Source organism: Haliotis cracherodii, unplaced genomic scaffold (assembly GCF_022045235.1).
Source record: "Haliotis cracherodii isolate W230 unplaced genomic scaffold, xgHalCrac1.p SCAF_9, whole genome shotgun sequence".
In the NCBI taxonomy this organism is placed as follows: Eukaryota; Metazoa; Mollusca; class Gastropoda; order Lepetellida; family Haliotidae; genus Haliotis; species Haliotis cracherodii.
The window spans coordinates 22,295,771-22,323,588 of NW_027266343.1; the positions used below are offsets into that span (position 1 = coordinate 22,295,771).

Genomic DNA, 27,818 nt, shown 5'->3' on the forward strand with positions numbered 1-27,818 from the left:
CTCTGTGACAGAATTGAGTGTTGCTCATTATAACATCACTGGTTTGTCTGGTCAAGACTTCCATCATATCTATAGGTTCCCATTATACTTCTGTAATATTTCCGAGTGCAGCGTTAAACAACAAGTAAACAAATAAATCCTCAAAAGGCAAATCAGAAACTTTAGTTACCCTGGACACAGTACATAAACTATTTGCATTTATTTCTTCAGTTGACTTTTCAAGAGTGTTAACAGATTAACATACTCTATTTGCTTCTGTAAACCTCATCAAGATCATCATTTTAAAAAATATATCATTTTCTTGTTTGTTGCATTCTACTTTGGTTCAATATTTGGGTAAATCAGTGCCACACCAGTCTGCTGGGAGCGTTCCAATAGGTGGATATCCAATCGTGTCGGGTGTTGTGTGAACGTGGGTCAGTGGATCCTCAGTATCTTGTATGGTGAACACCCCCACCATGTTCCACTAACCTAACCACAATACCTCCCCCTTCCCTATTTGAGGCTGCCTTTTAAACATGCATTTCAGTTGCTGTGTGGCACATTGAAGGTAGATAAATAACCTCTTCACATTCTGATACATTGAATCCTACTTTAGAGTTTATTTTGGTTGCAGTTTATTTTAGGTAGGAAGAACCTATTTTTCACACAGAACTTTATAGTCAGGAAGTGCTGGAGTTTGCATATGAGCTATTCATAATTTTCATGGTTTTTTTTATTCACTTTTGCTGAAATCTGTATTGTGGTGAAAGAATATGTTGATCATTGACTGAAACTGATGGTTGTTGATCACTATGTATACTCTTCATCACTGGAGATGTAGTTTGATATGGCTTCAAATGATTTAGTTGTACATTCATAAATCAAATGTCAATGTTAACACCAACTACTTCAGTTGGAAAATATGTTTTCAACATAAATTACATGTTATATCAAGTGCTAATTGACTGCAGACTACTTTCTTTCATCTTTCCCTGGCATGCTACGTTCTGATCACAAAATGCACCACTCCTTTTCCTAAAAGCTTGCACAAGGTCAAGATTTGTATCAGGATTGACATTCAGTCATTGAGTCTGTACCAGTGACAGAGGACTAGCTTCCTGGTTAGAGTGAGTGAGTTGGGTTTAACATTGTCTTCATAAGAAGAAGACTGGGACAGGCTCAACAGGTAACTAAAGTCTTGAGATGCCTGAGCTTGCCAGACCTGGACATTGTACAAGAGTTTCTTTCACTGTAAAACAACAAAATATACAAAAAGCGTTTGCATATACTTGCAAAAGCAAAAGTAGTTCCCTCTCTGCCATTTCTAGAAGTTCCAAGAAATAACAACATACCACCATGCATTTCCAGTGTGATACTTTCACTTTCAAGTTGGTGAAATGCATGCCTACTACAGATGACCTAATGACAACAAAGAGGAACCTTAAGGTATTTCCACGGTAACGACATCACTTCTGGTTTAAAGAACACATGTCAAATGTAACACAATATTAAACACAAAGCCCTATGTCTCCAGCTACCTTAAAAAGAAAGTTGTACTCATTTCCAGTTGAATGATATCACTTCTGTTTGTTGAAAATACATGTCATATTCAGAAGCAGAAAGTCCTACGCCTCTGACAATATTAATACGAACGTAATGCACTACCAGTTGCGATATATCACTTCCTGTTACATGACAAATGCAATACCCTTAAAACAGAAAATAACATGTTCTCCAGATTTAATCACCTTGACCTTCAATTTCAGCCAATCACATACTCAATTATTTTTGGTCGAAAACATAGGTATTAGCTCTTGCAATCATGTTATACAAACAGAGGGTGTTGGTTAAATACAGAAAGAAGCAAAACTACCTATGAATGACCATTCCACTGACCTAAACACTTCAACAATTCACCCTAGGGGTGATGTGAACCAAGTTTTATCCAATTACAATGAATGTTCCTGGAGTTATTGAGAACATAATACATATACACAAAGAAAAAAGTTGAGCACTCCCTAATATATTTCATAATTGTTTGGTCCCAATATTTGTAACAGTCATGAAAGAAATAATTACGGGAAGAATTATGTTTTCTCGAAATGATGTAATCAGTCGTGTGATGAAAGCTCACGTGCCATGCATGGTATGTCTGTGCAGCATGCTACCCTTGAGTATCTCTAAAAGCAGTATATCTAAACGTTAAAATTGCTTTCTTAACCTCGGTTTCAAACAGTGATTCCATGACATTGTGTGACCATGGCACGAAGGCGATTATCAAACGCCACAAGATGGCAAATAATCGGCATGCATAATGCACAAATTTCTTGTAATGCCACTGGTCAGAATTTGGGATATCATCACACTGTCGTAAGCCATTTAGTTGAGAAACATGCTCAGACCGGTGATGTACAGGATCATCCTTGATCCGGAAGACTCGTCTGAAACAGCTTTGGTTGCCACATTGTCGTTTCAGCCCCAGAACCGTCAGAAACTGGCTGAAAGCAGCAGGCCTGAGGGCTAGAATTGGAGAACTTGGAGATGGATCCTTTGGTCAGACGAAAGTCGCTTTCTGCTCCACGTCACTGATGGAAGAACAAGAGTTTAGAGGCACCGGGACACGGCCTACACCCCCAGGAACATTAAACCAACTGTTACATACGGTGGGGGCTTGGTAATGGCTTGGGGTGTATCTCTCATGATTGCAGGTTGGATTTGGTCACCATTAGAGGCAACTTAACAGGGGCTCAGAGCATTGCAATAACGACTCTACCCTGGCCAGCAATGAGCCCAGATTTGAAACCCCTTGAACATGTTTGGGATATTCTGGGGCAGCTCATACAGGTACAAGATCCTCCTGTAAAAGATTTACCCAATTGGAAGCAGCATTGCATCAGGAGTGGTTGTTGTTGACCCATGACTGGAGGCGTGAGACGTAGGGTGGAATGTGTCATCCGGGCATGTGGCAGTTATACCCGCTACTGATCTGTTTCACGTGTCATGTCATGTACAGACTTTAAGGAACATTTTCACACGAAACATCAAACGTAACTTGTTTACTTAATCCTGCAGCTCCATACTTTTTTTTAGGTATTGTCTAAGGTCAAAAACAGTACCTGTGTTACCATGATGTTTTTGTCAGTAAATTTCAATCACAACTCACCAATATCTTCTTTATTTGTTGTCATATGTTTGTTCTATCCGATGACATTGGTATCACCCAGCTCCTGTGGTCAGTCAACCCATACCATGATTTTTGACATTTGTCATGGTTCAGAAATAGGGGTGTGCTTAACTTTTTTCTGTATGTATATTTTGAATGTATGATCTTGAGAGTCAATTCAAATTTTAAGATACGTGTTAAGTATTTCAAGAACATTCCAAAGGGCTATCCAACATGTGAACCAAACATGATATCCTTATGTAGATACAACAAAACAAATAGTATATGCTACTCATTGGAAGTAGGTCACAGCAATCTGCCATTGATATCATCACTAACATTACCACTACAATCAAACATCTGCAGAAAATGGAATTTTAGTGAAAATAGCAACCATACACTACTTATGATACTGACCTGACACTCAGGTAACTCAGAACCTTTTCTAAATGATGTTTCACTGGACTACAGTAAATTTGTCTCTAGTTAGGCAGTAAATGAAGTTTGAGGATGATCTTGACCAAACATATCTATCGAGGCTATAAAGGATTCTGCAAGATTCTATGATATGCCTGAGATGCCAAGGCACCACATGGGGTTGCTTCATTATTAATTCATCCACATTCTTAGAGGTCTTGTCTCCCTGACAAAGAGTGATGATTCAGTTGACCTCAACAAATAAAGAGGAGACCGACAATGGACTTGTTTCATAAGCAGACACTCATTACATATACCTGAACTGACAGCTGATTGCCATGTTCAACTAACATTGGTGACTTCATAATTATGATAATGCACACACATATGAATAATTATTTTCTCCATTGTCAAACAAAATTCTTACATTCAGCTAATCGTAAACACAATTTAATTTGATTTGACACACATACCAGTACAACATTTGCATATGTGTGTAACATGTGAGCAACAGATAGTTATCAGGCAACGCATTCAGCCAGGTCATCAGAACAGGATATTTCAGTGACAGGTGTGTTTCCTTCCATCAATGTTGCAATGAATCTCAAGGCGGAGGTGGAAATTATAACAGTTGGACACGTTGGTTCCTAGTGTCATTTCAGCTATAACAAACCAGGCTAACAAATCCAGGGGGTTTTCATGAAAAATAAAGCCTGTCAAATGGTTTTCTAAGACTGCACTTATGCTTTTTCAGATATTCTCAGGCCTGTTAACTAAAGTAAAATATCAGTAAAATTCTGATATATTCTCACTTATTTCTCATCCCTCACAAAATTGTAGTTGATACATTGAGATGAATTTACATTGGCAAATTTGAATCCTTAAGAATCAGGGAAACCAAATACTTTGACCAAACCAGAGTCTCGGTCACGCTCATGTTTATCATCACATGCAAATGCCAGTAGATGTCGTTTTGGGTGCCAGGCAACTGTAAATGTAGGCGTTTCACACGGGATTTCTGCAAGTTTCTCAGCTGAAAAAAGGAAACGTTACCACTACAGTCCTGTCAAACACAACATTTTAAATGTATAGTATTATCATGATCATTTTAACAGTAATAAGCCTAACCCTGTATAATACTGTTTTCCTAATACACTGAACAACTGGAATTATTACAGAAGTGATAAAGCACATCTAAATGCTGTTCCTATCATGTCAGTGTCAACTCACCTGTTTCTACATATGCTATGTCAATCACCAGATCTTCTGAGGCTGAAGCCAGCATTTTCCCATCACAGCTAAAACTGAGTGTCCTCACTGGCCAATCCAGTCTACAATGTATACAGGTTTACAGATACAGTACATACGTTTCCAGCATACAAGGGACATGTGCATTTGGAGTTAAGGATATTGTTTAATAGTGGAGGCAATACCTTGAGAATGTTGCTCTCAGAAAATACTGCTGCATCCCACAAAAAAAGAAGGTCCACCCTGGAGAATGTCTGTTGTTTGCATCCGACATATGAATAAGTTGCTACTAAGGGTGAAACGATACACCTATATTCCGATGCATCCCGATACTTGACCCACGATGCGATATACGATAAACTTAGGCCCATTTATCGATACGCCACGATACGGAACGTAAATCTCAAGTACAGCGTTTCCTCGCTATTGTGCCTTTCAATAAACCGCTAACTTGGTTTTAGCGCGCTGTAACGCATGGCTCCCAAAAACGTACTTACATTTTTAATAAGCTCAGGTTTTACACCGACAGATGTTTTTCCCCATCTCAAAAAACATTATCAGCTGATCCCCGCAAGCACATAACAATGGAAATACCTGTCAGCAAATCCGAACTGAAGTACGCAATTCAATACCATTATCATACTATCTTGTTATTAAAACGTGTTCACTGTATATCTGGACTTGTGTTTGTAATATATTTTAACATTTTTTTTCAAAATTTCATTTAATATTGTTTTCATGAAGTTATGTGAAATCGTGTGTGAAGAGATACAGCAACCACGGTCAGATTACCGCTTTTGACGCATTGAAACAAACTTAAGTTGCTAGAGAATGGAAACATATATTAAAAATGCCATACTTTGACTCCTTAAAAGTCATATTTGTGGCAATTTGGCTAATATATGTCAACATAACGTTTTCGCAATCGAAATACATGTAGCACGGGAAGTCCCTAGGGTGACTGGTCAAATTGTTGCATGCGTAAAAATATCCTGCAACAGCAATCACCAGTACCAAAATGCTACACTTGTGGTTCTTATAATTTTAAATATACATATAGTAAAAGCTGTAACTAAGGTAACACGATATTGGAATATATTATTCCTGATAAAACAATAATTTCAGATACAATTTTTTCGACCATTGCATCAAAATTCTTTGACGTTGTATCACTGGTGGAGCACATTAATTATTTTCTGGTGTTTGAACTTTGAATTGTTTTTAAGGAAAGTTAGAGAAAGTTCCACTTTGAAGCTGAACAACTTCAGTAGTCTTGTTATTATAAAATAATTTTGACTGTTCCAAAATCATGAAAGGTGCAATCTTGACATGCTTTAAGTCTTGTTTTTTTTATCATTGTGTATCGAGATATGTATCGTATCGTGACCAGAATATCGAGATGCGTATCGTATCATGACCTTCCTGTATCGTTGCAGCCCTAGTTGCTACATCAAGAATATCAGCGCAACACAATCTAGATTGTATCTGACAGATTAACAAGGTTTACATGCAGAATATCAGCACACAGACCAACCAGATTGCTATCAAAAGGCTAACATGTATTGTTTGGAGCATGTCAGTACACACACAAACTAGATTTCTTTTAACAGGTTACAAAGTGGTACCTGACAAACAAGAGTGCTTTCAACAGGTTATAAACATACATTAAACAGACAATCAAGGTGGTACCTCCAGAAGATCAGCAAACCAGACAAACTTGAGTGCATCGTACACACCTGTATTATCTGTAGAATGTCGGCATACTGACCCAAAGCAAAATGCACCCAACAAGCTAAGAAGAACAGCTCACACACAAACTTGACTGCTGCTCCTATTCCAACATGGTCTTACCTGTAATTTGATGATATTCAGTCCTTAGTCTAACAAGGTCTTACCTGTAGAATGTTCGAACACACACAAACTCTGCTGCATCCCACAGACTGACGAGAGCATCTGCACTCCCAGTGGCAAAGTAACTTCCAGTCGGATCAAACTCTATACAAATACAGTTTGCAGGATGTGCATTCAAGACATGCTGCAATTTCAAGTCAGGATAACTGAAATCAGAGAATGAAATCAAACATATGGAAATCTGATAAAAAAAAATATTGTAATTCATATACTTATCCTGATATGACAGTATATAATTTCCTTTACTCTTCGACATCTTTAAGACAGCGTAAAAAAAGTTTGCTGATACTCACCAACAGACCACAATCACCAGTTTAGTGTACCGGTAACCTGTCCTTGAATCTCAGGCTGCTTTTATATTGTCAAAGACAAGAACCTCATTGTGCCTTATCCCTGTCATATCAGGATAAGTATATAAGATACAAAATTCTCCAAAAAAAATAAAATTTATTATAGTCCTGAAACGACTATATGCAATTACCCAAATCTCAGAAGGTGGGCCCGGGGATCGTTGCATCATCACTCCTACTGTTGCCAGACACATACTTTTGCACAGAATGTGTGTTCACTAGTCTTGTGTTATCAACATAAATTGTTTCGTCATTTCAAAGCTACATCATTTATCATATACCTATCAATGATACGAGGCATAGAGATGGTCATATCACATGGGGAGTGATAATCAAACCTGTATAACACTGTTTGGCTTGAAAATGAATTTTGAAAGGGTGATTGGTATGAGCTTGAGTGGTAGGAATTTGGAGTTACATCTCTTAGTGTGTTGTCTGCCTGTCTGCTCAGCTAGCCTTCCTGTGACAATGACTTTCAAACAAAGATAAAATATTGCATTCACATGCAAATAGAATTACGGAGATAGATGCTATCTTGGACAAAACTAAGGCCAGATTTAAATGGGAAATAATATGGTAACTACTAACTGAATTTCTTTGAGAAACAACAACCTACAAAAGTCCATCACTGGTCGATGCTGGATCTTGAGGTGTAGGAGAAGCATCCACCATTCACAGCAATCTCCCAGTATGGGCTTGAGTAGATGTTAATGGCATCTTCTGGGGTTCCTGAGATGCTGCATCAGTAGGAATTCTACCAACATATCTGGAAGGTAGTAGTTGGCAAAGGCAGTCCTTAATTATGTATGTGATGAAGCAGTTGGTGTATAACACTGACATAGATTCCAGTGCCCTGATCTCATATGGATTGTTAGGTCTCTAATCCAGTATGCTGATAGGCCTCAAGAATCCTCTCCCTTAGCCAGAAGGATAGGGTATTTTGGGTACATGAATCTTGCTGGTATGGGAGACCATCAGGAAGTCATCGGTGCAGCCATTGGCGAGCCCCAGGATGAGAGAGAGTGGGTGAATCTTTAACCTTCAGACTTCTTGGCCCAGATGTTGGTTCCTGGTGATGCAATGTAAAAAACCAGACCAGATGTACTCAACTCATGGTCAGGTATGCTTTAGCTTAATTGGGTTGAATATCTCAGTTCTGTGGGCTCTTAGGGCTGTGTTGAACTGTCCTCAAATGAATTGGAAAGACTGATATGAGAAAAGATCAAATTTCTCTTTCTTGATAATCCATCCAAACTGCTCCAGTAGATGATGCATAAAAATCTGCTCGTATGGGGTGCTTTTGAGTTGTCAACCTAAGATGTGACAGCATGCAGTTCTCTATGTATGAATGAAAGTTCATCCCTCGTTTGTGCAGGAAGGCCTGAATCAGGCTTGTGGTCCTGGTAAAAGGCCACAGGGACACTGGAAATATCATTCTTTTTGGATGGATAGGGATATGGAGATATGCACCCTGCAGATCCAGTGATACTAAACAGTCTTCCAGTTGTAGATTCAAACACATTTGGGCCTGTGGGAATGGAAGATCTTCCAATTCATCTTCAATCTGCCACCTGCAGACAATAGACATTCTGTCAGGCACGGGCTCCCAACAAGGTGCAGATGAGGCTAGAGGCAACAATGCAGGTGCGGTCAATAAAGGTGGTGCCATGACCAGAGGCAGGAGGAGACACAGTACCAGGTGTAGGTAGGAAGGGTGGCATCATGCCAGCTACAGGCAACAAACCAGGTCGGGATAAAGCCAACAGAAAAAAAGGGTATCCTTTGTGGTTATGTAATGGAGAAACCAAGACACCGAAGGAATGGTATGATTGTATAACCGGGTAGGCCTACCTGGTTATACAATCATTCCATTCCTGAGGTGGAATGGTTTGTCCAACTTATAAACCGCTATCCATTAATCTATGTAATTTTTGCAGCTTATATTTACGCGGTACACGGGTCGCAAATAAGCGCGGTATAACGAGACACGCTTTATAACAGTTGTTATTGCGGGCCGTTGCGCGGACTGCACATGCAGAAGAGGGCTGTACGTGCAGAAAGGACCGCGTGCGTCGTACCACATGGCATTGTGTCGTTGACTGTTCACAAGAGAGGATGTCTGACGATGACGATATTTTCCTTACTCAAAGTAAGTTAATTGATGAAAATTCAGAAAAGGATGAGGATGACTTTTGTTTCCGTTTTGGTGACCCTTTGTCAGATGATGAAGTTGCTAAAAAACTGCGGAGATGGGAAATCAATTTCCCTCACATTCAACTTCAATTAAATGTAAACATGCTGAAATAAAGTTTTCGTCTTGTTCTTGACATTTTTATTTGAAAGTTTTTTTCAAGTGCATTTTAGAGAAACTACAAATGACATCCGTCAATCGGGATTTCACGACAGGTATTACAATTGCTCCCCAGGTTTTACAATTGCTCTCCAGGTTTTACAATTGCAATTGTAAAACCTGGGGAGCAATTGTAAAACCTGAGGAGCAATTGTAAAACCTGCTGAGTGGTCTTACTACAAAAGCAAGGTCGTCTGGGAGATGGTTACAACACCATCATAGGTTTATAAATACAGATAAAGATATGCAAATATGAAAGGTCAGGTACTTTAAGTGTTTACAAACAAAAATGGCATAGCCCTTGTCAATTGGGGATTAAGTCAGAATTACTCATCGTGAATCTGGAGGAATAAAAGAGATAATAGTAATCATTAACAAAACAATAGTTTAAGATACTGAACATCATATGAGGGGCTTTTTTTAAGGTTTGGGCATCTTTGGAGATATCAATGGTGAAACAATTTTGTGAGGACACTAGCCTAGCAGAATTAGTTTCCTTAACTGTGTTTGTATATCTCTGTGGCGTGGTGTTCCAACATTTAAAACAGTTGAATTTGGCTGCAATATGTCTAAATTGTTACCTTTTTTCATTCTGTCACTGTGTGTACATTTTGTGACGAAATGACAGTTCAGGCACACTCTAAATGAAAGTGACGTCTCATAGACTAGAGTAGCATCCCTTTGATAAAAGGCAACTACTGTAGTGGACGGATTGATCGATTGCAGCAAAAGGCAAGTAGACATTATATGTGCCTCTATTTTGCCTATATGTAGTTATGCCTCTGTCTAAAAAGCAGGTTTCACATGGAACTATACAGACTGTGTTCACAGTCTGACTGACAAATCACTGACCTTCTGACGTAATAAATATTAATGCTCACATTCCAATATAACTGGCAATGTTTTCATACCGTTTGTGAGAGATGAGAATAGGATTGCTAAAGGCAATGTTTATTCCTAATATAAGATATTTACCATCCCAAGACACACTCGCATGATAACTTTGATGTCCTTATCTTGTAAACTTGGAGGAATGTACAGTGGGCGAGGAAGATCCAGCACTGACAAAGTCTCCGCAAGCACAGGAAGAGGTGCAACCACACAAGCAGACATTTCTGAATCAGACATAGAAGTGATAACAGGCACAAAAGCCCTGAATCAGGCATAGAGGTGATAACAGGCACAGAGGCCCTGAATCAGACATAGAGGTGATAACAGGCACAAAAGCCCTGAATCAGGAATAGAGGTGATAACAGGCACAGAAGCCCTGAATCAGGCATAAAGGTGATGACAGGCACAAAAGCCCTGAATCAGACATACCGGTGATAACAGGCACAAAAGCCCTGAATCAGGCATAGAGGTGATAACAGGCACAGAGGCCCTGAATCAGGCACAGAGGTGATAACAGGCACAGAGGCCCTGAATCAGGCATAGAGGTGATGACAGGCACAAAAGCCCTGAATCAGACATGGAGGTGATAACAGGCACAAAAGCCCTGAAGCAGGCATAGAGGTGATAACAGGCACAGAGGCCCTGAATCAGGCATAGAGGTGATGACAGGCACAAAAGCCCTGAATCAGGCATAGGTAATCCTCTTCTGGAAACCATTTAATCACTGATTCTAATCCTGACCGGAGATAAATTCCTCTGAAATTTCTCTTGAGGACTTGAAAATCAGAATGCATCAAGAATCAGTCAAATATGTGTTACCTTCACTAGAAATTCCTGATTAGATGGACCTTGTACTGCTATATTCGGTGATGACCTCATCTAGTTTCTATCTCTTCTGACTCTGGCGTCCCTTCTGGTCATCTGAACCTAGTTCTTGAAGCAGTTGATACTCAAGGTGCTCCTAATCCATCCTACACCTAATAGACAGGAAAATCAAGGGTGTACCCACCCTCTGATGCTGCCGGTGTTGGATCCTCCCCCGACCCCGACTTCAATATAAAGAGGAAACATTGGTAGATGACAGTTTGCCCCACGACAATGTGACCAAGGGAAAATATATGCCCTCTAGGTCCGGCTGCACGACACGCAAGTAAAAGTTGGTGAAGGTGTTTTGTGAGGCCCACTGACAGCAAGACACCACTTGTCCCACGAAACGGATGTCCATGAAGCGAGACTTGTGGCTAGGGCTCTGACTTCATGAGCGGAGCAGGATCCAAGACAGGGAGTGGAATTCTGTGCAGGGTATAACTCGCTGCAATGGCAGACTTAAGCCAGCCCACTACAGTAGACTTGGTGATGTCCTTGTTGGAATGAGGCATGCAGGATATGAAAAGTCTCCTTCAATGGCATCTATGTGGGTCTGTAGCCGAGAGTTAGAATTTGAGAGCTCTAATGGGACAGAGAATTTTGTCTGGGTGATCAACTCTGTTCAGAATGGGGTGGTTTCCAATTGAGAGTCTGTCATGTTGAAGTACAGAGTAAAGTGCCAATCTGTAACCTTCGGAACTCCTTGTCCTGATGTAGATGCAGTAGTAGAAAGGCCGCTACCATAGGGACGGAGATTGTATTAGTATTACATGTAGTTGTATTGTCATCTTCTCCACTGGATGAACTTATCCCATCTGTTGTCATGTATAAGGGAGGATGAAGGTCTCCATGATCTTGCCACAGCTTCAGAGGCAAGACTAGAGAACTTCAGGCGGTTAGATGTAGGCTGGGCAGATTGTCGTAGAAAATGTTTGACCAGGATGTAAGGTCCATTCTGTTGCCACTATTCTCCTCTGATGGACATGGATATCCCTTGTGGAGTTGAAATGTGCTCCTATGTATACGATGTCTTGAACCGGAGTGGTCTCGGATTTGGAGGGATTGACTAGGAAGCCTAGGTAGGTCATAAGCTGAACCAGAAATAGCATGTTCTGGTGCAACTGAGCTTCTTCTTGGTCTGCTGCCAGGAAATGGTCCAGGTACCCATGCATTCGTACTAGCTGGAGGTGGGCAAACCCGATGCCTGGTGCTGTAATCCTGGTAAACAGCCATGGGACTGTTGATATCCCGAATGGTAAGACCTGGAACTCGTAGCGTTGACCATTGTAGGTCAAGGCTGATGAGCCAATCTCCTGTCCTCAAAGTTGACCGCAACTTCCGTACAGATTCCATCTGGAACTTTGGAGGACGTACCAGGAATGTTTAGTTGAGGATCTGTAAGTCGATGATCATCCTCATGTCGGGTGAAGAATACTGGAGAGTAAAAACCTTTGGTCTTGTTGATCTCTGATAGTTTCCGAAAAGCTCGCTTCTTTAGTAGCTTCCTGACGTCCAGATCTGCTGCTGCTATCTTTGCTTCGACTAGACGAAATCTGCGGCCGACGGCCAGAGATGCCAGGATGGGATGCCTCTTGAAATGCAGTTTGTATCCATGAGCCACGACGTCTAGGACCCAGCGGCCATGCGTAATCTGCATCTAATTTTCCCTGCATAACAGAAGAGGCCCTCCCACTGGCCCTGGAGACGGCATTATGTTGAAAGACAGTAGGCATAAATCGCAGTACATAGACAATACCAGGTCGAAAGGGTCCATAATGGCGGAATGGGTGGCAAGGAAGTCAGAACCTGCGTTCACCTCTGCCCCCAGCAATAGGATCCTCGTTTTGTAGTGGGGCTGACAAAATAAACCCTGAGAAGACTGTAGTTTGTCGTACCCCCGACTTGGTTCTAAAGAATCCTTCCCGGGGGGGACAAACCTTTTCTTAGGTGGCTGTTAACACAACGAGTCCCAGGAACGCTTCGGGGGATAGGAAGATCCATGTGCCTTGACAGCTAGGTTGATAGTCGACACCTGGAATCGTTCAGTTGTGTCTTGTCTGACCTCGTCTATGACATGTCCCAATTGACCATTGAACATCATGGGAGCAGATCGGTTGCAACATTATCAACCTTTTCTTTTGGTTGGAAACAGCTTTTGAATGAATCTGTGCTAATAGTTGTTGACTCCAACTAGCTGGAGTAGCTGTGAAGACATCCAGACTTGTGTGGAGAGTAAGTCTTCCTGCATTCTGAGTATGGTGTCTAGCGGGCTGTGGATGAGTCTGACCTGATCTGTCCTAATAATCATAGGAGTCTCTCCGGATATGCTTTCATATGATGCCTGCAACGGTGGAATGCTGTGCCTGATACTGGTGACAAAACAGTTCTTATATACGCCAATGTCCACTGAAAGTCTGAACGCCATTGACAGGTCTTTACTCCAGGGAGCAGGTAACATGACTTTAGTATTAGGGTTGTGTACTAGCTTCATAAAGTCCTCGTCCAAAACTTGATGGTCTGGAAGTGGAGACTCATGGGTTTTAAACAACTTCCGCTTCAATGGAGGTAAGGATAGCTCGTCATCATGTCTGAGCTTGAGTAGACTTTCAGAAGCCTGATGTACCCTGTCTGCATAACTTGGCCACTGCAATGTCTGGTGGATATGTTGAGATGATGTAGGAACATGACATCCTTCGTATTTCGGCATCTTACATAGTGAATATTCTGTCATTGGAGGTTTGAGTACAGGCATAAAATGATATAACTCCTCAATGAGTTCCACAAAGCTGTATTCCTCTGTATAATCACGCTGGTGTGAATCGTCAGACTGATTAAACTCCTCATTTAGGTCCGATTCCGCCTCAGAATGACTGTGCGTAGGTCCCGGGAGGGATGGATGTTTGTCATAATCCATACACTCAACGTGTTCCAGTGCAGTCCGAGTGGTCAGCTTGGGTTCCATCGGTTGATTGTGACCTTGCCACTGAAGTGACGCTCCCGTAATGGTCTGCTTGGCTACTGTGGGTGAGGAAGATGGCCTCTTGGTACCCTGATGGGATCCAAGTGGAGATCTAGATGCCCATGTCTCACGGAAGGTAAAACTTGGGAGCTTCTACCCGGCTGGTCCATATGGTCATCTGGGGTAGGCCGTACAGCTGTGGCTGTGGTCTGAACAGATGGCTGTCAGGACTCAAATAGTCAAATAGCGACTCCATCAGATGGGAAGTGGGACTCCATCATCTTCTTATGCAGGTTGAAGAACTGTTGAAACATGTTCATAGAGAACACAGAATTAGATTAATTCGACGAAGTTGTAGGTAGAGACGCTGTGATAGGGTCAGACGCTGGGTCTGAGTCAATAGGCGGAGTCATGTCGACCTTCTTCTTAGCAGCTTCTCTTCTTCTAGCTTTAGTCAAGGCTTCTGCTTGTTTGTTGAAGGCCTTCTTCAACAGAGTATAGCACTGATCGCATCTTGCCTCTTCAGTGCATTTAGCCTCTCTGCACTTCCACACTTCCAGCAGTTGCTGTGTGGATCTCTGGTGATCCAATGGCCACTTCTTACAAGCAGGAGGAGGGGAGACTCCATGACGACCTCACAACACCTCACACCAGCAATACTTACGGATTGAAAACTTTGATCCAGGATGTTTCCATGCAAGGGATCAAAAAAAGAAGGAGGAATGCATAGAGTGTGATGATAAGTTTAAAAATTAGTTTTCTCAGTTATTTTAAAATGCAATTGATGGGACATATACATGATATAACATGTAACTGTTCTATGCCTGTTGAGGTAAGCATGCCGCACATACTGATATGGATATAACCATGTCTACGAAACTCTTAAGGCTAACCTTGACCAAAACCTAAGCAGGGCCCCCTTCTAGAGAAGGCATAAAACCAACTTTAACTGCATTACCGTATATGACCGCGTATAAGCGGAATTTTGAGGACCAGAAAAAAGATTCTGTAGAAAGGGGTCGGCTTATCCACGGGATACACTTTCATGATAGTATTTTTCAGATCGTGATCTGTCAGAAACATCGCCTGAATGACGGTCCGATAGATCACAACTTCCCGAAAGTTTGGAAGTTGCCACGACTAGAGCCATTATTGTTATAAATTATCAATAAAGTTATTATTATACACCAATGTTGTCATTATTAAAAAAATGTTATGCATGTTACTACTTCCGATAATAAGTTTTCAATTGAATGTTCAAAGTTTATTGTTCTTCGTAAACTTCACAATCTTTACATGTAACAATATATGTAATTCACAGCTAGAATATATAATCCCCAGATGAAATCGCTAATAGCTATTACGTACGTTTTGCAAAGTTCATAAATTGATAGTGAACAAGTGTCTACCTTTATTGAAAGAGGCAAAAAAACAACTGTATCGGCGAGTTATTCCGTTCGCCATTTGCAAAAACATGTGATCAGCTGTTTCCTGTGACGTCACAAATGGTGACCACTGTGATTGCTTCCTGTTGTTTAAAAAGCAACACGGTACACAAGGAAATGAGCATTGATAATAACGGGCCGATTGGTCTTGTCATGTTGTTTACACAAACATTTTCAAGTTGTGGGTGCTTAGCGATCGTGTTGGGAGTAAGGGCTTAATTCATTTGTTTTCGAGAGATTAGTTTAATAAATTGGAGAAGCCTGTGAGTAAGTGATGGTCATTCAATGTGTTCATAGTATGATAGTTAATTTAATTCAATTGGATTAACATACAATAGTGGTGTAAAGGGGGTTATAAAAGTCGGTATATTTTTACTGACTGACATTTTCATCATGAGTTGGAAACGAAAACGCCATGCTTACGATGCTGAATTCAAACTGCGAGTCTTCGCTCTAGCTGATATATTTTCTCACGGGTTCGTAATTCTATATACACCGATTCACAAAATGGCGCTTGTTGTTGATGGCAACATATAACGATCATTATGAGATTAAAAAAACCCACGAGAAACAGCTTCCCACATTATGAAAGTGGATGACTGGTTTGTTAAATCTTTATTAGAAATAATAATGACTTTTTCAATAAATTAAAATGATTTTCATCTTATATTTTTGAATATCTGCGAGTACCGGCACATGTCTTGCAGTCCGACTTCGCAGTGTTTTTTGCCTTTCAATTCCTGGTTCGGCTTATCTGCGGGTCATATCATTTTCTCTCGTATTTCAATGGTCAAGTTAGCACCTCGGCTTATCTACAGGGTCGGCTTATCCGCGGTCATATACGGTAATACTTTATGAGAAAATGTAACTACAACTTTCTTATGACCTTGACATTTGAAATTTTTATGACATAGCCCAAACAATTCTCTGGAGCCTTTTTGAAGAAGTCCATGGAAGATTAATCTCTAATGTCAATAATCTTTGTCCAGTAAACAATAGAGACACCACCTGCAATGGTGGTCTAATTCCACCGAAACCTTTAAGCAGTCCTGTTTCATGGGGCTGCTTATTTCCAGTATTTGAATTTATTTGTATTATATATATTTGAGTTGGCAGTGAGAAAAGTTGTTTTTCTCTGAAATTCTGAAGTCAAACAAATGTAACACACACATACACGAAGAACCATGGTTTCATTAGTGTTATCTTGCTTCAGTGTGTTCAGCATCTTAAGTTAAGGCAGTATACTTTAAACTTTAAAAGTCCAGTTTCCACCCTTGCCGAACTAGGCTGGAATTCCTAGGCTCGATCATAGTGCCACTGGTGTTTTTTTCCAGGTTATGTCCCTTCTAAGCCTCTCCTATGGACCAATCAGATTCAACCTCTCATATCACTTGCATTTGTAGCAAACAAAATAGTGGCGCACAGTCAAGACGATCGATAATCAAGACCTATATTGTGATAAAACAGGTCTTACATCGCGAAGTGCATCAAATCACATGAACATCTTCATTGAAAACATGAAAAGACTCGGAAAATATCTGTTGACGAGTTGGCAGTGCACATGCTTTGCAAATCCTGCAATCGACCGAAATCTGCACCACAGTTTACTAACCGGATTTCGATTTTTTGCGAGATTGTACTATGCATAGACTTGTTAGTCCAGCCAAAATGTAAATCAATAATACCAGCCTAGTTCGGCAGGGGTGGAAACTGAACTTATATAGTCAGTTAACTCTTTTCCCTCAGGAAGTTGCATGTTCAGTGACGATTAAATCATCCACAACTACAATGACAATTTCTTTTGGTGCTAATTGGGCCTGGTCATCCTGTTACCTGAGGATGTGTATGCTGCCTTGACCACTTGTCAGGAAGAAGAGATCACCATCATTGTTCCAAGATATTTCATTTACTTCAAATTTGAATTGTTCATCAGCCCTTGATCTATGAGTCTTTGCATCAATGAATGTGACCAGATCTTCCTTGTTGCCCACAGCAATAGTGCTTCCATCTGGAGACCAGCAGATGTTGATATTCTCACCTAAAACAAACAGCAGACAGTGAGAAGCTGTCTATAATGCCTTACTCATCATAGTAGGTGAATGTTGTTTAACAGCACAGCACTACTGCAGCTATATCATGGCATCCTGTACATGACATAGTGCCACAGCACTGTAGCTCACCTGCATACATAGTCAACAGTTTCAAATATCAATAAAAATAGTCACTTAACTGTTGCTATCAACAATGATATTAAATATTTCCAATGTAAATACATAAGTACTGAGAACTAAAAAACTAACACCTTAACCTAATATGATCTCATCATTGGGAGAAACAGACATGCCAAAGCTCAGCTCCATTTCAGAAAAGACGTTTACAGGGCAAAATACACATTTTGAGAGAATACAAGAGCATAGTAATAAAAAAAGGGCAAAATGTAAAATAGTCCAACTGTATTCCATGGTATACAAATCAAATACCAAATTTCATTGCATTTTGTACAAACATATCCGAATAAAGGCCAAATATTACATTTTCAAGATGGCCACAAGTCTAAAATCAGATTATAATTCATTCAGCACATTTAAGAAATTCCATAGCTGGGATTATTCATACAAAGTTTCAGCTCAAAATGTTTTGTGGTTCTAGAGGAAATGTTGAAAAGTTAATGATGGACAGACGCCTGGCACTGCACCATGACACTTAAATCAAATAATTTCAAGAAAATATGTCATCATTAGAAGAAATATACACAACACAACAACAAATGAAATGAACCTGAATGGGATGGCGAGTCATAGAAAACTTATATTTTGTAAAAAAAACTGCTCAGTAATGGAAATGAATAGCTTCTTCAATATGACTGCTGTGAAGGCCACTTTGAAAAGTCTAACTTGTTCAGCTCAACTATTACAAAAATATAAATATTGCAAAAAGGAATGAAACATATGTTGAGCCTCACTACTAACTACCCATACCACATTTCATTACAACTGACCTGTAGGGATTCTGGGTTAGAATAGGTTAACAGGAATCTATGTTGGTCATAAAAAGTCCACCAAATGAATCAGGTAGTAAAGTTCTGTAACTTGGTGGATTGTCTCAAAGTCTCATACCAGTTTGCTGCAGATTGTTGTAATTATTTGTTATGAAGCTCTTAATAATTCAAGCAAGTAAGATGAAAATAAAGCAAGTGCACTCCCAAATATACATTATTCCTTCAGGGTTATGAATAAAATATGGAAACTTCAAAGCTGGTTTTGATATAAATTTGTTTTCAAACTACTTATTATTTACAATAACAGCATACTGTGAAATAAAATATATCACTTGTTTGAGACACATTTTTTCCCAAAAATATCTGAAGGCAGAAGGGAATAATCAACTTATAAAATATGAAATAGAGCCAGAAGGCTCTGTAGCTTAATGAGTGAGTTCACATCAGCAATATTGCAGCCATAGAGCATATATAAAGTGATAAAGAAAGTGTTCACGAAAATACACATTTATCCATTTGTTCTATAATGATGATGCACAGTACTATAAATGTCATAAAGGGTTCTAGAATTTACAGGCATTTATCTTCAAAAGGTAGAATTCTTTATATATAACTGAGTCTGCTATTGAATAACAAGGCCGTAGTTGACTTTTTTTGACAGGGGGGCAAATAAGATTATTCATTTTTTATTCAAGTCAACTTTTACAATGAAAAATGTTTTCTATAAAAATCCAGGCTGGCTACGGCACTGGATAAGGTCAACCAACAATATAGGCCTAAGCCGCCTAACACATTACAGTTGTAACATTTTCTCTAAATAACAGCTTACCCTTTGTGTTAATTGTAGCTGCTGACTTGCTGGAGCGAGTGTCCCAGATGCGAACAGTCTTGTCCCCACTAGCTGTGACAAGGAGGTCTGAATTGCGTGGATGCCAACACAATTGATCAACACTGTCACCATGGCCACGGAATATGTGATCCTTACTCTGCAGAAAACAAGATAAATAGGAGAAATGTAATCATGGTAAAACAACTTATCGATTCAAAATTATTATGATTATACATCATAATCATCATAAAGGTAATTTCAGCATCACTCCTTCCAGTTTCAGGAAACATGTACCGACTACAGACAGATACCCTGCCTCCAGCTGGTCTAAATTAATCATGATAATAAGGAACCAAAAAAAATTTCTGACCTAGTGGATGTTACCTCTGCAAGCGGACAACATGCCCAAATTATTGCATTTCTAAATACAAAAGTCCCATGTCTTAACATGTTCTACTAAATCTGTTAATAAGACACACGTCTGGTCTGATGATGCCACATCAGCTTTTGGGAAACATGTTGTAAGAGCAGTAATACTTAAAAGCATCCCATACCCCTAGCTTTTCACAGTAGACAGTCATATGCGCTTCTGGCTTGATTATGTCACGTCCTTGACCTTTGACTGATTTGGACCAAAACTTTTCAAATTACGGTTTCATCTTAGTAGCTATTAAGAATAACATTTCAACATCTTTGCTGTTGTAAATGCAAAATTGACATGTTGTGCATATCTGTTACATAATGAAAAGTCTGTTGCTCACATACTGGGTTCATGCAAATGTGGAATTCCAAGCAAATTACTGGCAGAGATTGTTTTTCTTAAAGGGTAAGTAAAGTCAAGCAACTTTGCAGATTTTAATACTTTAGTGAATACTTAATCATAAATGCTTGACCAAAAGTAAATTTGAAAATGGGAAATAGTGTAAAAAAGACGGTAAAAAGAGACACACGAAATCGACCCCAAAACAGTATCACGGTTAAAATGGGTTCCCGCTGCTTGCGTGTTGCACAATTTCAATGATTAGCCCTGTCTGCCAGGTGGTTTATTTGGGGTCCACTGACTTATCCCACACCTATTGTTATGGGTACACGTTCACCCAAGCGCGGTGATGGGTAAGACAATAGGAGATTAAAGGGGCACTAATCTTTAGCTTTTTCTTGGCTGTCTGACACAGGCCGCTGGGGCTCACTAGCTGCTGTGAGTCGATTTGTTCGCTAATGCAACTGAGTGTGACAAGGGACTGGATCTATAAAGATTTGACAAAGGGCGCATGTTAATTAATTTCTTAAGCCTAAACAAATAGAAAAAAAGAATAGCGGAAGCTCATCTGATGTCGTCATTTGGAAATACCCCTAATGGTTATAGTTCAATAATAAATAAAAAGTATCTGTGCAGTGAAAGCATTATCGGATTTCGGATTGTAGGGATAATATGATTAGTACTTCCTTGTTGTCATGCATTTTTTCTGGTATAACCCTACACTTGTGTATTTGTCGTCCTTTACTTGATGCTCAGTTAATGAACTTATTACAGGTATAATTAGTGGTAGCACCACCAAGATTACCTGATAAAGGTTCCCATTTGACACTTGTTCTGTCTGGGGTAATTATTCAATCTAAATCCATGTTTGAAGTGATTTGAAATGTGTGTTATGTAATATGCACGTGGCAGCCCAGCAAGAGATAAATGATCTGTTGATTTACTTTTTTGTAAATCAACGGATCATTCATAGCCATCAAAGGATCAACAGAAAGTATGTTGATTGATTAATCACTGATATCTTGCACAGCGGATATGTCAAAAGTAAGTGTTTACATGTCTAGGTTTACAAAAGCAAAGGGATTACACTCATATAATGCTGATGTAAAAACAACATACTTTGTTCAAAGGGTTAACCAATAATACGTTGATTGATTGCTCATTGTTATCTAAGTCAATGAAGAACCGTGGACATTATGAAAATAGTTGTCTTGTGGACTTTCTCAGCTGCCCTTTGAGACTTGACACCTATGTGAAACACCTGAAACGAATACGGGTTATAATACGCCAAAACTATATATATATTTTAAAATATTTGATTGTTACAGAGACACGTGACATCGAATAAGTTTCTTTGTACAGCTGCAGATGTGTGGGATATTGTTCCTTTGTGTGGATTTTCACGGATACATTCCTCAAACAAGGAAGCTGCCTAAAATTATACATATAAATTTGGTGTTTTGTAATTTTGATATTTGATTGTTTTCTTTCATTTGCTATAGAACAGATTCATTCTTGTTGGTTTGGGAATTCTTCGATACGGGATAGATGTTGTTTTCAAAAGTCTTTTCCTTTGTAAGCGTGTATATATTAGTCAATTTGTAAAATGTGATTCTCTCAGGCAATTCATAAAATGTCTTAATATTTCAGTCATTTTGACTGAATAATCTGTCCATATATTTTACAGATTGACTAAAAATGATTTAGACTGTCAAAAGGGTTTTAAAACACCACAATATGCTAGGATTAGAAGCCAAACAAAATAGGAATGTATTTTTAATCCTAGCATTTTCAGTCTCTTGGTGATGATATTAAACATCAAAATGTTTGGAATTTGTTATCATAATAATACAGATGGACATATATTTCAGTCAATTTGTAAAATAACTGAATATCTAGGCGTTTAATAAATATCCTAAGTGAAAAATTTGCACATTTGACTGTAAAGATATAACACGATAAAATAAGCAAAACTTAGGTGAAATATTTACTTTGTGTTGCAAGTCAAAATAGTGTAAACAAAAATCACACAATTACCAAGCAAGTGACTTATCAAAACTATCTACCCACAAAGATACCTACATTTCCTTACTATTTCCAAAACTGTATTTCAGTTTGTTGATCAATGTGACCATATGCCCTTATACTATCAATAAAAGTGATAAATGTGCTTACGAATGGCAAGAAACAGGTCGCGAACTAGTCTAAAAAATAATAATAACAAAGGCAATAACAAGTCCCGCATCTTCCCGAGGCAAGGGTGTTAACTGACTACAAAAGTTCAGGTTCCTACCTTGCCGAACAAAGCTGGAATTTCGTGGCTCCATCGTAGCGCCACCAGTGGCCATTACGGGTTATGTCCCTTCGATATACCTTCTATTGACCAATCAGATTCCATCTCTCATATCACTTGCATTTGCTTCCAACAAAATGGTGGTGACCAGTCAAGATAATCTGATCAATAATCAAGATCTGTATTGTATTTAAACGGCTCTTACCTCACGAAGTGCATCAAATCATTTGAGCACCTTGATTATAAACATGAAAAGATTTGGAAAATATCTGTGGAATCCCAGTTGACAGTAAACATATTTTGCAAATCCTGCAGACAATCGATATCTGCATGTTGAAATCCATGTTCTTTACGAAACAAATGTATAGTTCGTTGCATGATTTTGATTGGACTATGCATACACTCGTAAGTCCAGCCAAAATGTATCTCCAGAATTCCAGCCTAGTTTCGGCAAGGGTGGAAACTTGACTTTTACAGTCAGCTAACTCCCTTGCCTCGGGAAGATGCCAGTCCTGGGGAATTACTTTAGATCAGTACCCCTTGGTGCCACGGGACCATACATGGTCCCTCACTTTTCACACCTGCATAGTGCCAAGGGACCATATATGGTCCTGAGAAAATGCCCTTTTTAAACCATGAATTTAGATATCAAACACTGCGGGTACAAAGTCAAAATTATAACCATCATCACCCCAATCATCTTAGCTTTAACATCGTGCAACTCATACTTTATATAATGCTACGGTTTGCGAAATATGGAGAGATTAATAAAGTGGCTACCACGCTTCTCGGCCTTTCTCTGCCATGTTTGAACACCATGCGAATGACGTCGATTTTTGATTATGCACCTATGTCACATACACGTAAATATTTTTTGACAAAATCCTTGTTCATAAGAAATAATATGACCAGAGTGGTCAGAAAGATATGTTTCTCACAACTGTATACTTATTCACGCAAATAAATTTCTGTTCACTCTTTGTAAACAAGTTTTATTTACACGTTTTGCATATTTATATCGACTATCAGTAATGGTGGAATGGTCGGTACACATGAGAAAACGACAGTGTATATTTCCATTACATTTACGACATTCATTGAATGAAATTATAACCATCATCACCCTAATCATCACAGCGTTAATATCGTGTCACTCATATTTTATGCAGTGCTGTGGATTGTGAATTATGGCGAGATTAGTAAAGTGGTTACCGCCCTTCTCGATCTTTTTCTGCCATGTTGAACTTCATATGAATGAAGCCATTTTTTTATTATGCACCCATGTCACATACACCTAACTATTATCATATCAGACAGCCAATTTAAAAAAGAAATCTGATCGGACAGGTCAGAAAGATTTACTTGTCCCCACTGTACAGTTATTGGCGTAAGAGTACTAACGTTGAGTCGGCCACGGAAGTTTTTTGTTCAAGTATTGCATATGTTTATCTGCTGTGTGTCATGGCGATATAGCACGGCACTAGAGACACAAAGACAGCACAGATTGTCTTTTTGTTTATGATGCTGATTTACAGAAAATATTCAAATCAAAGATATGGAAAGATAGCTATAATCGTTAATATTAAGTTGGTATAGTGTATATTTATGGGCAGGAAGTTCAGGATCAAAACCTAAACATTGAATGGCCAAACACGAAGTAATCGACAGGGCACGTTCGCATCATATCTGTGCCATGATTTCTTGTCTACCGGTTGAGCTACATGCTTGCTCGTTCAGACAAATAACTAACTGCTACTTTTTTCATATGAAATGACTAAAACTCATGTGTGATTGCTCAAACTACCTGACCATGTAAGTGACTTGCCCTTGCCTGTTTCACATTTTGTCGCAAATGGAGATTTAAAAAATGTGGCCACGACATCTAACGTGAGTCCTAACATATTGTAAACAAATTGTGTCACGGTCGGTTCCACATGTGGTAGCTCGGCCCCCATTTCTGTCGATGGTACACGCAATACAAACATAATGCAACTACTGAAGACATCAACATAACTTCTACAATAATGATATCTATTTGAATCTGTTGTATTAACCGCTTATGGATATGCTGTGCTGTTAAGTTCAATTGCGATTTGTTTTGCCTTTCATTGAATTGCTGAAATAGTATTTTCCATGAGACTAATGTACCTGGTACATGCTGTGATTGTACAAGATAATTGATAACCAATTGTGTATGCATATATATCATCAAATACACATTACTAATCTCTTCAGAAAATGGAATATATTATCAGCTCGTATTTCCAACATTCTGCCATGGATATTAGATTTACAAATTATTGATGTACACTGTACTCTTGATTAACGTATGCTTATCTATTGCAAGTCTTCAACTCTTATATAATAAGTCATCTGAAATGTCAGCAATGAGTAAACTTAATTTTATGTCGTTACAATCTACAATTTTATTCGAATAGGGTTATAGACAGTCGGTCATTTCCCGCCGCTGTGACAGTTGCGCATGATTTGACCTCACATGTTGTGACGTCACATGAAATGTTGTGGTAGTATAATGGATACACATGGTTTCATTTTCCCAATAACAATATTCTCTTTGAGTGAAATAGAGAGCATATCTAGTAAATCATGATTGGAAAATGTCCACAGCAACTGACGAGTGAATGAGACCGTCTATCATTTGACTAAAAGTGTTAGAATATTTGGCACAGTTTTCTAATTTGGGTATGCTGACATGTGCTTTTCATATCTGTTTGAAGGCTGGATATTCCCAAAACATAATGTGCATTTAGTGGAGTAAGGGAATGTATTTTTTTACAGTGAGAAAGCTGTCAAAATGGATCCAATATTAAACAACCTATATTTTTAATATTTTAGCTTCATCTATTAGAATCTCCAATGGTTCAATTTATAACATCAACAGTAAAAGTAATTAGATCCTACTCATAATATATAGATAATCGATTTCTGAAAGACAAAATGTTTTCAGTGTAAATATGACTTCATTTTGATGTTTCATATAATTTTATATATGTCCTTTTTCACTCTGCATTATATAAATTACCAAATACTTCGATCAGTGACATAGTAGTAATTACTTTGTTTTGTATCCTTAGTATGAAATAGATTTTATAAAATAAATATTTGTCAAAGAGCAAAATCAAAGCATTCTTGTGGTTCTTTTTTCACCATTTTAATTTGTATATCTTCCCTCCAGCTGTAGTTTAGCTAGGCCAAAATTTAAGGAAAAAATAGGAAAGATATAATAACTGAAAACCATTTACATTAAAGATCTAAAACTTTGAACTTCTGAACAGGATAGTTGACTGCAAACATAAGTTTGTCCGTCCTGTTACTTTCAATTGTCCGTCCTGTTACCGACCGGTTTCTGTAGTTCAGATTACATACAAGAATATTCAGTTAATTACACCTTATATGTTCAGGTGTAATCAATTGCACATACTTTTTTCGTATTTGTCAGATATTTCAAAATCTTGAAACTCCTGAACGTTATAGTTATATGCAAAAGCTTTTATATCAAAGCTTTTCAATTGTCCGTCCTGTTACTACGTTGTCTGTCCTGTGACCAGCACTTAAAATAGAAATATACTGATTATTTTTATTCATTTTTCAGAAGAACATATTTGAATTCAAACATATATCATCTAATGAAGTATGTGTCAAATATATGATGCAATAATCTGGGTATGTTTGTCATATTGGATTTGAATGAATTCAAATGTTTTCATTTGACTCAAATGCTGGACAAATCTGTCCATAAAATAATGTATCCAATCTCTATTTAATTGTATTCATTGAAATATTAAAGAATACATTTAAAAACAAGAACTGACATGATTTGTGTTGAACTTTGAAAAATATTGTTACAGAAAATATAATTGTTAACATGGTAACAGGACAGACATATTTTTCCTATTCAGTGTTAATTAATTATCATAATTAGGATATCATTGATTATTAAGGTGTCATTTTGCTTAACATTGTTATTCAGAAGTTACTTTGTGTACTGAGACAATGAAAAAGGTATTTTACAAAAGACGATTTTGATGTTTTTGCTTAGTTGAAATTCTGACATTTTTTGAGAATGACCCATATAAGACAAGTAATTGGTGAATATCTCTCAAAATAAAACGACACAACTAATTGGTGAACTCTTTTAAAATACACACTACAGAGTGAAAGTGTTTACAATATATATAGTAGTATACACAGTAGACCTGTACAATTCCTCGTTTTTGTTTTGACAAGACGTGCTTACATCGAACCATCATTTATAACCTGCCAATTTTGTTACAAGACAAAACGGGTATAAAATATGTTTGTTTTCTCTGTAGTTACATGTTTTTTTCATGTTTGATGAAAAGTTATAGGATAACAGTACGTGTTTGTTTAGAATAGGTCTAATGGGCCCCTACTAATTAATTGTCTACCAGGGGAATAGATCGTAGGGTTTTCTCACCAATCTATCGCGATCCAGTGAATAAGTACTGACTGTCTTGTCAAAAGATCCCGATGCTAACTTCCGGCCGTCACAACTCCATGCTACTGAGTGAACTTTGGCCGAATGGGCTTGTATATCGCGTATTCTGTTATTGTTTTGAAAATGTTTCAGCATGCTCTCCATTTGGGACGCCATTTTGAAATAAGCGCCATCTGGTAGATTCTTGCGAGTAGCCTACCCTTGATGCATTCGAAACAAGGAGCTTGCATTCGAAAGCAAGCTTCTTCCCAGCGCGTGACGCCTTCGTTACCCTACACGAACAGGCTCTCGCTGTGAGGAGCTTGCATTCGCCGTGTATCGCAGTCATTCGGAACATACCCTGAATGTCGATATGATTTGTTTCATGAAAGTTTGGCAGGACAAATGGAAAAGTGCGCCAACTAAAGCCAACCCTTGATCATTAGAATATCAGATCATGATCGATGATTATGTCATATTTTAGGATAAAGAATTAGAAATGATTTTTCTAATAAGCGAGATAATCTGACTACCACCAGACATAAGACTAACCGGGCTGTGGGTTCATTGAAGTAGGATTGTATTTGAAGGGATGCATGGGATTTACTGGCATGTTTATGAACATTTTATAATAAAATATAAAGTACTTTTTCATTTTGTCTTTTCGGGGAGGGCCGTGCCAAGGACTTGTAGAGAATCATTTAAAAATGTTATAAATAATGTTCTTTTGTAGTTTTTTTTTTTATGTAAAGCAGTTATATAGTAACAAATATACATTGCAGCCAACTCCACCCCTTCGTGTTTCAGACTCATAACTTTTTGAAACCTAAACTTCCCAAGGAGAGATATTTAGCTGTCTTCCAAGGTAAATGGTTTGCGGACAAGTTATATTCACT

At 38.6% G+C, this 27,818-nt stretch overlaps 1 protein-coding gene across 1 annotated transcript; it reads right to left on the reverse strand.

The window, feature by feature from the left end:
- On the reverse strand, positions 1 to 27,106 carry LOC139452346 (THO complex subunit 3-like). Its single transcript, XM_071233794.1, has 6 exons — positions 26,923 to 27,106; positions 19,411 to 19,567; positions 17,417 to 17,621; positions 6,706 to 6,867; positions 4,793 to 4,893; positions 1 to 4,595 (listed from the first exon to the last, which is right to left on the reverse strand). The coding sequence occupies exons 1-6, from the start codon at positions 27,097 to 27,099 to the stop codon at positions 4,444 to 4,446; spliced, it is 954 nt and encodes a 317-aa protein (XP_071089895.1). The 5' UTR covers positions 27,100 to 27,106; the 3' UTR covers positions 1 to 4,443.
- Positions 27,107 to 27,818: the final 712 nt, after the last annotated feature.